General features: G+C 39.6%; 1 protein-coding gene across 10 annotated transcripts in view; it reads right to left on the minus strand.

The window, feature by feature from the left end:
- Positions 1 to 13,218, minus strand: part of MYBPC1 (myosin binding protein C1) — a 93,033-nt gene that overhangs the window by 39,618 nt on the left and 40,197 nt on the right. For all 10 annotated transcript variants that reach the window (XM_077935041.1, XM_077935042.1, XM_077935036.1 and 7 more), the window contains 6 exons: positions 12,897 to 12,945; positions 9,631 to 9,687; positions 4,058 to 4,227; positions 2,837 to 2,969; positions 1,339 to 1,463; positions 217 to 322 (listed from right to left, as the gene is read on the minus strand). In XM_077935041.1, coding sequence (XP_077791167.1) covers positions 217 to 322; positions 1,339 to 1,463; positions 2,837 to 2,969; positions 4,058 to 4,227; positions 9,631 to 9,687; positions 12,897 to 12,945 — 640 coding nt within the window. The remainder of the gene's footprint in view (positions 1 to 216; positions 323 to 1,338; positions 1,464 to 2,836; positions 2,970 to 4,057; positions 4,228 to 9,630; positions 9,688 to 12,896; positions 12,946 to 13,218) is intronic.

Genomic DNA, 13,218 nt, shown 5'->3' on the forward strand with positions numbered 1-13,218 from the left:
TGTACAATACACCCTTATACTGACAGGCACTTCATTTCAGGCTAACAAAAGTCCAATCTAGCTAAAATCCATTATGACCATGCCCAGTTAAAAGCAATGGAACTTAAATTGGGTATGACTAACTTGTTACATTAACCACAACTAATCTCAGCAGGATTGCCCTCCCCCCCCCCTGCCACGAAAAATATTAATTAAAGAAGGATGTAGGTGGCTTACCATTTCACATTTGCATCATCTTCAGACACTTCAACTGATAATTCTATTTTGTCACCAATATAAGCTTTGGTATCTTCTAAGCCTTTGGTCACAATCACTGGGGGCTCTGAGGGGAGAGGAACAAAGAACACTCTGTTTTAAAATCATAACATCAGATGGTTTTGTACATTGCAACCTCCTTTGAATCAGCAAGTTCAAGTTTCCACATCTTACACCAGCTGGAGCTGGAGCATTCTAGGAGCCCTAAGTCTTATGATCCATTGCATGAGCAAAGAAGAACATAAGAGTGGTGTAAAACTGATGGACTTAGATTGGAAAACATAAAACCCCCACATAGCATTGTGCAGTCACTATCAGCTGACCTATTATATTGCAGCAGTACATCAAAACAGTGAAGGGAAAAAGTTCCCTTCTCTTCCCCCCGTCCCCATTTTCTTTCTTTCTTTCAGACTACAAGCGCTTATTTGTCTGTAGCATTTATTTATTTTTCAGCTCCCTGATTCTACAACCTCTTATAATAATAATTTGAAAAAGTGATCCTCTATGAGACATCGAGAGAAGAGGGAAGAACTCTTACGGAAATAATTTTGCCTAACAGAATTTTAGCAAGTAAGAATTCATTTAAATAAGACGAACTGGATATGTCTATCCTGTTTTAACTTCATCACCCTTTAGCTTTTTTGGGATTGTTATGTGTGTAAACTATTCAGATGTTAACCCCCCACCAATAATTTTTTTAAGCCATATGGTCTCTTTATCTGCAGTTTTATACACCTGACCTTTCAGAGCCAAACCCCACACTGCCTACTAGAGACCAAAGTTAGCTTAAGCTGTTTGGTGATGGCAACCTGGGGAAAACAAAGACTTCCACCTGGTGGCAGTGGAAAGGTCATGGGAATGGAAGAGCAAATGAGATGGGGAAACTCCATTTGGCCTTGGTCTTCCTTCCTCACATGCTCCAGGGTGTAGCTGGGCACCCATGACTGTAGCTAAGCCATAGCAAGTGCAGGTGGCTCATTTCATCTATTTGAATTGTCATCCCCATGCAGAACTAATAAACCACAAAACTGTGCTATTTCATATTAGCAGAGAAACTGGCAGAAATTTTGTAATCTTGCTTACCTCTTACGAAGAGTTCTGTAGAGCATTTCTCATCACCAGCAGTCACATGATAGCGGGCGTCATCTGTGAGCATGCAGTTGTTGACAAATAAGATTCTCTCATTACCTTTGTGCTCAAATATGTATCTGTTGGAAAATGGCAAAATAGCAAACGTGGAATTATGGCCAGGTTTCTAGGAATTGTACAGGGTTCTGTTGATCTAATAGAAGGGTAGTGTGGAGGAAGAACCTATGCAACAGAATGTCTTAAAAAGGTGCCATGTATTTCTCTTACCTGTTTATACTTTCTGCCATGGAATTTTTAAAATTGATTTTTTATCATGAAATTTGCATGCCGCTTTTATTGTTCTATGATCATTATTGCATTTTTAATGGTTTTTTATCTGTAAGCCACCCAGAAAAAAAAATGTTATTGGGAGGCATAGAGGTCGTGTTTTTGTGTGTGTGTGTGTGTGTTTTTAGCAAATAGCCTTCGCTTATGGTAGGGTTGTAGCCATTGCTGCTACTGGTGGTGTGGATTTTAACCATTTCCTTTCCTGCTACAGATTTGAGGAAAGCCCCCCCCCCCCAGTGTCAACAGGGAATTGACACACACACCCGAAAGCACAAAGTTTCAGAAGAGAGATTTTCCTCGAGACCTATTTCAATTATTAATAGTTATCAGTTGTCGTCCCTCCACCCCACGGCTTATTCCTTTTGCATTTTAACACCTGTATGTTAATGTATGTGGCCCTAAAACTATCAGAATAAGTTATTTCTAGGAAGCTGGGGAAGGATTATTGCAAACACAAAGTTAAAGAGGCCCAAACAGAGCAGTCTCTGAAACCCTAGATCAGTGAAGATGGAAATAACCTGTAACAGGAGCCCAGGTTTCATTCCAGCACTCTTATCATTTTTTCAGAAAGTACAATAATAGCTGGGGCAAAGGAGCCAACATTACTGGTAGGCCAGATGGCTCAAGGGATAGGTAATGGGATATGGAGCCTTTCACCTTGAGGTCACGGGTTCACATTGGTTTCAGGTCAGTAATGACCAAAGCTCATTAGCATCTAACAGCTGCTTGGTGGCCCGAAAAACGCAAAGTAGTATCTTCAGACGATCTGGCTTCTTGAGAGAACGTACAGACCTTAGGGAAGCAGGCAACGATTATGAACACAGACTCTACTCTAGTGACCCAAACTCCTCCTCACGACTTTTCTTCCTTTCTGTCCTAGGAGGCTCATTGTTCAGAGTGGCTGGCAATGGCAGAGGAGGAGAGAGTTCCTGGACACATCCAGTCCTCAGAAGCATCTCATCCTCCTGCCACACCACCCTCCCACAGGCTCTGCTTGTCAATATATAACAGACATGGATATACAAGTTTGCAATTTATACACGACAGTATACGTCAACAACATACTGCAGAATACACCTGCAATAAAACACCCAATTCTCTTAATTAAGGATACAAGAACTGAATATGAAACGTTGTTTAAAGCTGGGTTTATGGGAATACTTACTTTCCACTTGGACGTATTTCTTGCCCATTTCTATACCACTTGAGTTCCACCGTTGGGTCAGCCAGCTCCACTGAAAATCTTACTCTACCTCCTTTATCCACTTGATATGCAGGATCCAGAATCTTAGCAAAAGCTGTTGGGTGATAAAAATGTTGAAGTGGAGACACACAGACAGAAAATATGTGGAATCCCATACTCTGTCATGAAACTTTACAATGTCTAAAGGCGCCTTCATACTGTTGTTCAATGTGGATTGTAAGATTCCCATACCTCCATTGTCCAGACGACATTCTCCTTCATATCACAGACTTCCCACACTTTCATCTCCCTCAATCCAGATTTCCTCACACTCCATTTTGGAGCATCCCTGGCATGAGACAATCCAGACTGAGGTCAGAGAAAGTGTGGGAAGGCAGTGATTTGGAAGAGATTGTCATATGGACATCAGTGAATTAATGGAGATACCCATTAGGATGAGCCCTGAAAAATATGGAATAATCAGCCATTCTGCTTAAGGTGTTTCAAATGGTATATTGCTGTTTTTAAAATGTGTTATCTGTTCTCAAATCCTGGAGTTAAAATAAACACAAATTCTGAGTTGTCTGACCCCCCAAAACTGTACTGTAGCTTTGCAGGTCATGAAGCCTAGTTACCATAACAGGCAACAGGAAAATAATTTAACAAGCCTGATTTCTCCAGTGAGAATTAAGCCATACTTGGCAAAACTCTTCATATGCCTCAACTGTTAAAAATATAGCAAATTCCTTTGAAACGCCTGGTTCCTTGCTGTCATGGAGCTCCCTTTGTGCCCACGATAGGGTGAAGAGCAGGGAGAAGTAGGACTGAAAGCATCATTTGGCCAGTTGGGATCAGCTTGTACCATGGCGGCACTAGCCAATCTACACTCACGGCCAATCAGAAAGCAGCACAGGGGAATGGGGAGGTGTGCCATCAGATCAGAGTGAACCAGAGGTTCTCCTTTCTGGTCTGCTCATTAAATGGTTGGGCCCTCCATGGACCCAGCCAATGCAAAGCCTGTGTGTGTGTGAATTCTTCACATGGCTCAATTGTTAAAAAGGGAATGGCTCTCTTTAGGAAAGAATTAGAGACCTTGTTATGAGGACTGCAAGACTAATTCCTGTCTGTGAGAATCTTTCAGGAGGAAAAGTGTCACTTGTATTCCCTGGCAGATGTGAAACAGCTTTTCCTTGCTTCCCCTACCTGCACTTTTCTTTTCTTCCCTGCGGGTGCGCTTCAGACGTTTCAGCATGCCCCTCAGGTCAGTGATTCCATACTGAAAGGCAATTTTCTCATAGTCATTGGGGCTTGCACTCTTCAGGATCTCCCACACATCTACATCAGGCTCCTCAGGCTCCTGCTGCTTAACTTCCCTGATCAGAATAAGAGATGGGGGAGGAAAGGAGAGAAAAAAGAAAAGATGTGCCAGAAGTTGGCGTCATGAAGAGGACACATGTGAATTCAACTCCCAGTGGGATACGTTGTTGTTGTTGTTGTTTTAGATAAGACTAGTCATTTAAGTCAAAGGCTTAAGGGCGTGCCTGAGCTAACAAGGTTGCTTGTGCAATCAAACGTCCTTATCCAAGAAGGGGAGAGAAGTAGCGGGATGTATACTTACCCCTGTCTTCAGAGGGTAACATTTTACAGATCTTGAGTTAGACTTTTGAATTCAAACCTGTGAGATTTCACCTGAAAGAAACTGGACTTCTGCACCAATCTATTGTTTTTCCATGTGTGGGCTTCAACTGATGGAAAGAAAACTGTGAGATGTATTTTGAAAAATATAATTTTTTAAAGGCCCGGGATTAACAGGAAGTAGCCTATTGGGTCAGGCCATAAACACAGGAGGCATTTTGAGAATTTTACTATTATAGTTTGTCTGATATTAAGAAATATTGGCATGTCAGGGTAGCAGCTTACTGTGAACAGGCTGATTGCTCCAGCTTTTCTCCTCCCCACTAGCGAGTGAAAACAGGAAATAGGGTCCCCGAGTTAGTGTTAAATCCAAACCAGGGAGAGTGGTAATCCAAGCACAAACATTACCTTCAGTTCATGATCCCCAGTTCATATGTAACATTAATCTATGGATTGTGACTTGTTGCTCCCACTTGTGGAGAGGAGCAAATTGAGAGTGATCTGCATGTTCACTGGAACTATTAACCATGGTTTGCCATGATGTGTGAACATACCCTTGTCTCAAAAAGTAAATTTGTAAAAATTATCTGGTAGCTTAGGGCAACAAGTTGCAGAGGCACCAATGTTTTTTTCCTTAAACAGTAACTGGTCTCCCCCCCCCCCCCCATAAAAAATAATTTTTGCAATAGCAATTGGGAACTCTACAAGGAGAGTAGACATAGACATGTGAAAATGAATGATAACCTTATGGTGAGACTACCACATGGAATATATTGAGCCTGTGTCTTAATTAGAATGATTTTAATTCTGTAGCAGTAAACATTAACGATAATAAAATTATGATGATGATGATGTAGGCAGTGTCTTTTTCATTTAAAGAAATGGAACCACTAAATTATTGCGGTGAGAAGGAGTACTTTGCCTTATAGTAACATTTTATAAAGATCCTTGGCCATTTTTTGTAGATCCTAGCAAAATGTTCATATAATGTACTGATATGAATCAGCTGTTGCGAATGGATTTTATGGCATTAACAATATTATTTTAAGTGTCTGTAAGAGTTGGTCTCTTCCAACTCTATGATTCTATGATTCTATGATTCTATGATGTACTGAAATGTACTGCAATATGTCTGTTAACATATTACGGGTGTAGCTTTATGATATGGCCTCTTATTTCACTTTTTTCATGCTTACAGTTTACAAAGGTCGGCTACTTACTGCAAAATACTGCTGTGTCAATGAGATTCTACCTTTCCAAAGGTCATGTAAAAATGCAAACATATCCAAAAGCTGACATGCATTAAGGGGATGAATTCTCATTTTAATAGGCTGGCCATCCTAACTGTGGCAACTCCTCTCAGTTGCACATGCATCAACAGGAACCAAGATGAGAATGTTCCCCTTTAACATTCATTAGGCAGTTGTTGAGAATGAGGATTGGTGCGTCCTGATTTTCAACCCATTATAAGAAATACTCATCCACCCTCTTCATTTACCTTGTTCAACTGAAGAACAAATCCTTGAGCAAACAAACTTTGTCCTGAGGATGAAATGGCTGAGTGGATAATGGGCATGAGACATGTTGTTGTTAGTCACTTTTCTCAAAGAGTGACCCTAAGTGACTTACATTCAAACCAATTAAGAACATCCAATAAAAATATAAAAACACAGCTTAACAGATACAAGGCACGACTTACAGAACCTGCAGAAACAGGCCGCAATGCCACCTTTCATCAATATGGATCTTTTTTTGCCTCTTTTCTCCTATCTATCCCATTGTTTGTCCCATCTTAGTGAATGTATTGTTAAATATATACTTTTTTAAAGGTCAGTTAAATACTTCAGTTTTCTTCTTTCTTGGAATTTCACTTTGTTTATGCAGAAATGAAAGTTCATTTACATCCAAGCAGTTAAATCAAGCCACTTTCTGAAACTTATTGTTTGAGGGAATGACAGGCCCAAGTCCAGCTGTCACTGCAATTCAATGGATTAGCGTACCATTGACAGTTTAGATGCATTGCACCTGGTCATTAGATGTAAGACAAACTCTCAGCCTTCAGGAATGCAGTCATGTGTTCTAACTATTTGGCTGCTAGATGCTAACATAAGCTGCAATGTAAATCTGACATCCTTCCATGTAAATTGATTTGAGCTGAAGTCAATGTCATTCAAGAGGCTTAAGCAGTTTATATATTCCAGTGTATTTCCACCTAAAATCTGCAGAGTCAGCATGTATAATATGAGCATTCAGATTTTTCCGAAAGGGTTTACTGATGAAAAATTAAGTGCCTTCAGTACAGCCAGTGAAATAAAGTTTAGCATGATAAGAAGCAAATAAATAAGGAGAAGTTTAAGTAGCACTATGGGAATTGTTCCATCAGTCTAAGCTTTTTACCTTGCCAGACAGAATGATCCTTATTCCCCTTCCTTCCACAAGCTCTTCTGGGAGTTCTCCTGAAAGCCAATTTTTTGGGTGGTGGTGCATGGGAGATGAGAAAGGGGAAAGCCATGTTGCACTAGTGGCTTTCACTAGTGGGACTCATCCTTCCCACAGTTACGTTTTCTTAAAGCAGTTAGGTGTAACTTAACTATGCTGTATGTACAGCTAGATAAGAAAACCTATTCTAATAAACATGATTCTAAGCAATGAAATGAAACAATATTTCTTAGCAATGAAATAAAGTAATCAGTTTGTACTGAAAATCTGATTTGCCCATTATCCACTCAAGAGTTACATTTCTATACATCTATATGCATACACACACATATATATCCATATATAACACAACAAAATTAATGTAGCAATAATACTGATAATTCCCAAATTCACTAAAACTTTTCCACACACAAGCTGTATATTAGTAGGAAACATCAATGGAAAATCAAACCAAGCCAATGCATTTCCATATGTAGATATAGATATATCTACTAGTATTAATATAAATATTACAATGAGTGCATGTCAAACTGAGGATCCTAGTTAGGGAAGAGAAAATAGAGATCTGGCAAGCATGAAATAGATTTTTAAAAAGTTTTGTTGTTGTTGTTCAAATAACATCTAAGCATTTACTTGGATCAACTTTTGAAACATGGTCAGTTCATGTTTTGAAAACCCATCTTCCTGAAGCCAAAGTAAAATTGCATCTAAACACAGTGTGCAACTATATATCTTGTTTTTTCTTAAACTAAATACAGGCATGGCTGAGCCCGATCTTCACTGCAAAGGCAGCTACTGGAAAGGAGAGCCTTGACCCTAGTCAGTGATGCATGCATGATAGACCTGGGAACTCACTCTATGATTCCTTGAGTTCCATGGAAGAAACATGAGAAATAAATGTAAGAAATAACCTTCCAGCATCCTTTGCAGTTAAATAATTGGTTAAATCATTTCAAAATTAATTTTGATTCCACCCTATATAAATGATATATTAATGGACTATTTGGTGAATTTTATCCATCTAAAAAAAGCTGCCTGCTTTTTCCCTGCTCTTGCTCAATGAACAAAGTTATTCTGGTCCAATCTTGTGACGATTTGATTCCCCCCCCCCACTCAATAAGCTTGATAGTTATTTCATCAAGCATACCCTTTTCCCTAGAGAAACTGCCAGAGCCACGTGAGATTTCTCCCAGGCCACCTTGGCTATAGCAGGACCCTAGATTGCCTAGTGAATTCACACTAGGGCTCTTTGAAAATAGAAGAATATGACAATTTTAGTAATTCTGATAAAGTGACAATAGGGTGACCTCCTAAGCCCTGGTGACCCAGCAAGAAGCATGACGTCCCTGTCACCTATGTATAAGCTTAGTATGGCATAGTGGTTGGGAGTGTTGGACAAAGACTGTGGAGATCCAGGTTCAAATCCCTCCTCAGCCACGAAGTTTATTGGGTGACCTTGGAACAGTCACTCTCATCCTAACCTATCCAACAGGGCTGTTGTGAGGATGTAGTGGGGAGTGGGGAGGGTCATGTGTGCCGTTCTCAGTTCCTTAAGGGAAAGGTGGATAAAAATATAAATATAGAAACTTTTACCAAGAAGCTGTCTCAAAAAGGTGGTAGGGCAAATTTCATGCATCTGCAAAACTTGGTCCTATGTGGAGTGCCTGGATCGTGCGTGTTGTGCTGTTTTTGGGAGGGTTATGTGTGCCTGCTTCTTGCAACACAAATATAGCTCCGCTTGATAGGTCTGAACAGGGCCTCAGTCTAGTAACCTAAAATGGGCAGAATTGTCCTTGAAGCCTCATGACTAGAACAGGGTACTGAAAACTGAAACCACATATAAAGGACAAGCAAATGTCTGAACACTTGCTCATATTGTTATTCATATCTGGGGATTTAAAGCGCAGCTAACAGCTTCTTGGATTATTTTGAATTTCAAAAAATGCTTCCATGTGCCCTCTGAAATGTTTCCAGTTTTATAATACACTATCAGATTCCACCCAGCAAGTTGCTTCCTAGCCCTACTAGACTTCCCATTTTAAGAGCCCACAGCATATGTGTTTTTCAGGCACATAATGAATGCATGCATTATCGGAGCTCAGTAAATCATTTCACATCATTCCTTAGCAGAAGGAGGGTGAATTCAAGAGCCAAAAAAGCTGCAGTACATCTGTGGTCTGCATGCTTTGAAAACAAGTGTTCCAGAGTTCAGTTTTGTTATGGTTTTCTTTTCTTTCTCTTTCTCTCTCTCTTTCTTTCTTTCTGTGGGGGATGGGTGTAGCCAAAGATCAATTGTCTGAATTTCTCATCCCTAGATAGGATGGGTGGGGAAAACATGCAGGCACAAAACAAACACCAATATACAGTACTGACACCTGCCAGTATGACCTCATCCCATGTTATAATTTAGTGACACAGGAATGCTTCTCTGAGACACTCCTATGTCATTAAGTCACAATACGGGGCAGCAGCCTTAGAAAGTGTACAATATCCTAAGACTTTTGTGGTATCTTGTCAACGTGCTAACAGAGTTGGCTTAGCTCTCAGCAAAAAATTTACCTTAAGAATTAAAAGTTTATAAACATCAATCAAAAGGAAAGGATGGTAACATTTGGGGGGCGGGATTACACCTGACGCTTTCTGTTGTGCAAGCCTAACCCATTTCCAATCCACACCTTCTCACTTCATTGCTTGGTTCTCACCTACGTTTCAGGAGACCACTAAAGTCAAGTTCTCCTGCATCCTCTTGTCCTTCACCGCTGTTATTAATAAAAAAAATCAAAATCAAACCTTTGTTTAATACCCAGAGAGTTGGACAACACACATTGCATACACTCTAGATGCCCTACGAACGCAATCAATATAGAGACACGCAAGTAAGAAGATTACATCAACACAAACTTGTATTCTTTTTCACAGGATTTACAACTCCCATTAACAAGCACTTGTGAAAAATGAACACAAAGGTTTGCATTGCACTTGTGACACTTGTTCAGGCAAATTCTTGTAAATCTGCAAATTTGCCTAAATTTGTGTTCCTGTAACACAAATGTGTTTCAAACAGAGTCGGCACAAAGAGCTTTGTTTTTTTACTTCTACCAAGTGCCTACTGAAACAAAACAAAGGGCTTGTGCTGAACTCAGTTGCATATGTAAAACAAAGATGTGCATTGTTGTTTATGCTGCATAGAACAATGCACAACCATGTAAAAATATCCAGTAGTAAAGTTTCATTTAAACTTGTCAGCAAGGGGGAAATTTGGAGAACCTATCCATTGAGTGCACACAGTGTGTTGTATGATGTTAAAGATGAGATGGGGTGGGTTTAAAAATGTGGATTTCTTTCTAGAATGTTGAGCAATAACAATATAATTTCAATACTTATAGACAGGAGTTAATATACTTTGCAGAGACTTAAGAGTTCCCTGGGCATTGGCATCCTGATAATCTAATCTTTGGGGAGAGGAGAGCAGGTTAAGTAGAAGATTCCTAGCCTCATTTTTGTCTGGTAGCATAATAAGTGGGAAAATGTAGGTAGTAGCCTGGCTTGAACATGGTTCTACATCATGGTTCTTTGTTCAGCCAAGGTGTAGTTTGTTCGAACCCAGCTCAGCACCCTAGTTGAGATGACAACAAACCACAATGTGAAGACATGGTTTGTTGTTGGCTTACAAACAATTGCTTGTTTTAACCTTAGTTTGACATTGTGTCTGAATATGACAGCCTGCTTAACCATAGTTTGTTTGACCACTCCATCCCAGATGCTCTTCAAAACTACAAAGGCACAAATCTAGAGCAGCCGGAAAACAAACCAAGCTTTGGTGAAACAAGCTATGACTGGCTTGCCCATCGGTGAGAGGATGCATCACTCATTGAACAAACCATGGCTTAGCATTATGTAGGAACAGGGCCACTGACTAATGAAGAAAGAAAACAAGAGCTGGGAAGGGTTTTCAGTCAGGGAATGGGGCAACAGTGGCCTGCACAATACTCTTTTCCTGTCCCATAGCTATACTTTTCTTTACCCTGAACACTATTGCCTGTCTAACCCCCATCTCTATTCTGTTCCTTCCCTCCATTCCCATTCCTTTGCTAAAACAAAACAAGCACCAAATTCTCTAAAATTAATCTTGGAAGGAGAGCAAATGAGTTAAGTTACTTGATTTGTCTCATTTATTCTGAAATCAGGATTTGGGATATCCTGGAACAGAACCCAATTTGAGAGGGGGAGGATGGATGTTATCTGAACAGGGTGGATAGTGGTCGATACTGACCCCCAAGAAGTTCAGGTGCTCAACTGGCTTTCTGCAATTACCTAGGGTCTGATGCCGTAATATTGATTTATTAGTACAGTGGAAAGCATTAACATATAGGAGAAATAATATTTAACCAGAAACTTTTAAAATAACTAGGGCATCAATACATTTAGAGTGACATATGCTTAGATCTTGTCTGTAATTTGCCAGGCTCCTGGTCTTCTTATCTTTCAGCAAATGGAAAAAGACTTTAAAATATAAATAAAATAATATAATAAGGAATGACCTACTATTTTATGATGTCTCTACTGATGTTTTATGATTGCTTTGCACCTGACGTCTATCTGGCTGAGTCACTGCAGCATACTGGGGTGGGGAGGGCCACAGTGAGTTTGCCCCAAGGCAAACGCACCAGAGGAACGGCTGGCTGTGTTTGGACATAAACACCAAACCACAGAGCAGTACTACAGGAACAAGCCTAGCTGATCTAGGCCTGTGCACTCCCCCTCTCCTCTCCTGCTGCAAAATCAGAAGCTTTCACTTTCGTATTCAAATTACAGCAAATCAGTTTGCTTTGTCCAAACTGTGGACAGGATTAATTGCTTATGGTTTAATATAAGGAGTCGGCATTATAAATCCTGGGTTGAAGTTGGCTTGTCTCCCTAAATTATAGTTAACACTAACCACAGTTTGTCTGGGTTTAGGTATAAATATTGCTAGTTGAAAATGGAAGTGAAACCTTCCCATTTCCTCCTGGTTAGGAGGTGGAATGTGGGAACAGGTATAGCAAGCCCTAGTTTAGTGTTACATGGGGGACCAGGCCACTGTCTCTGTTTTAATTACTGTTGAGTCTTGTTCGTAGTGCAATTTCATATTGTGATTTTGTTTTACTTTATGGCTTTGATTTCTTTTTGAAATGGCAACCCACCTTGGTTATTATTTTTATTAGAAAAGTAGGACATAAACAATAAAGAAAACTAAAGATTTTCCACATTCTTCCCTTTCAACCATTCTGTCTCCTTCCTTCCCTCTGTTGTTTCTAATGTAAGGTACTTTAGAGGAGGGTCCTGTCCATTTAGCCTATGTCAATCCATAAGGCACAGTATAAATAATAAACAAGAGCATTTCATTGATTATAAACATTCACTGGTCTTATCTGAGTTTTCAGATATTCATCCATTTTTTTCTGGCATTGTCAACATTCACAGAATTTCACCGCTCATGGTAACATACATATTATGACTACTACATGGTGAGTGTTTTACATTGTGGAAGCTGTTATCTCATGGTGAGACATCTGTGGGCTGCAAGTGATAAGATGCATGCTTTTTTTGTGCACATCTGTAGTGGAATGGTGAAAACTTCTGCTTTGTTATCATATATGAACAGTTTCCCTTGTGGAAACATGGAGCAAGTAAGAACAACCTCCACATAACAACAATAATGTGTAAACCAATTATAGGTTACAGAAAGTGGAGTAGCCATTTTAACTTTTCGGCAGTGGGCAGGAGAGAGTATCTCAAAAGCACAGACATTCTCCTTTATGACATATACTCTGCTTTCAATTTAGTGTGCCATTTCTAAAGGCTTGTTATTTCGGCTCATTCTGGCTGTGTTTTTCCAACCAGCTTGATTTCCAGAGGTATTTCAGGGCATGTGCTGCTTTCACCACCTATAATTGAATAACTTTCCAAGATAACTACTTGAAGTTACCTTCTTTTGAATGCAGACCGGATATCGATTGATGGTGCAGATGAAGTTTCTATATATAAAAAAAAGAAAATGAGAAAAGTGGTTTCTGTAATTTATGAAGGGTATTGAATGGATACAACTAAGGCAAGAACAAAACTATGTTCCATTTTGTGGATTAATTTAAAGAACTTTTATACTGTACTGGAAGAGGAGCAATCCTAATATCTACCCACAGATATTATCACCACAGTGTTAAATGTTTGGTTTATAAAATACAATCTCAACAAGTCTTTTAGATGTTCTGTTTTAATGTAGGGAGGTATGATTTTATGTATATATTTCA

Source organism: Podarcis muralis, chromosome 10 (assembly GCF_964188315.1).
Source record: "Podarcis muralis chromosome 10, rPodMur119.hap1.1, whole genome shotgun sequence".
NCBI classification, from domain to species: domain Eukaryota; kingdom Metazoa; phylum Chordata; class Lepidosauria; order Squamata; family Lacertidae; genus Podarcis; species Podarcis muralis.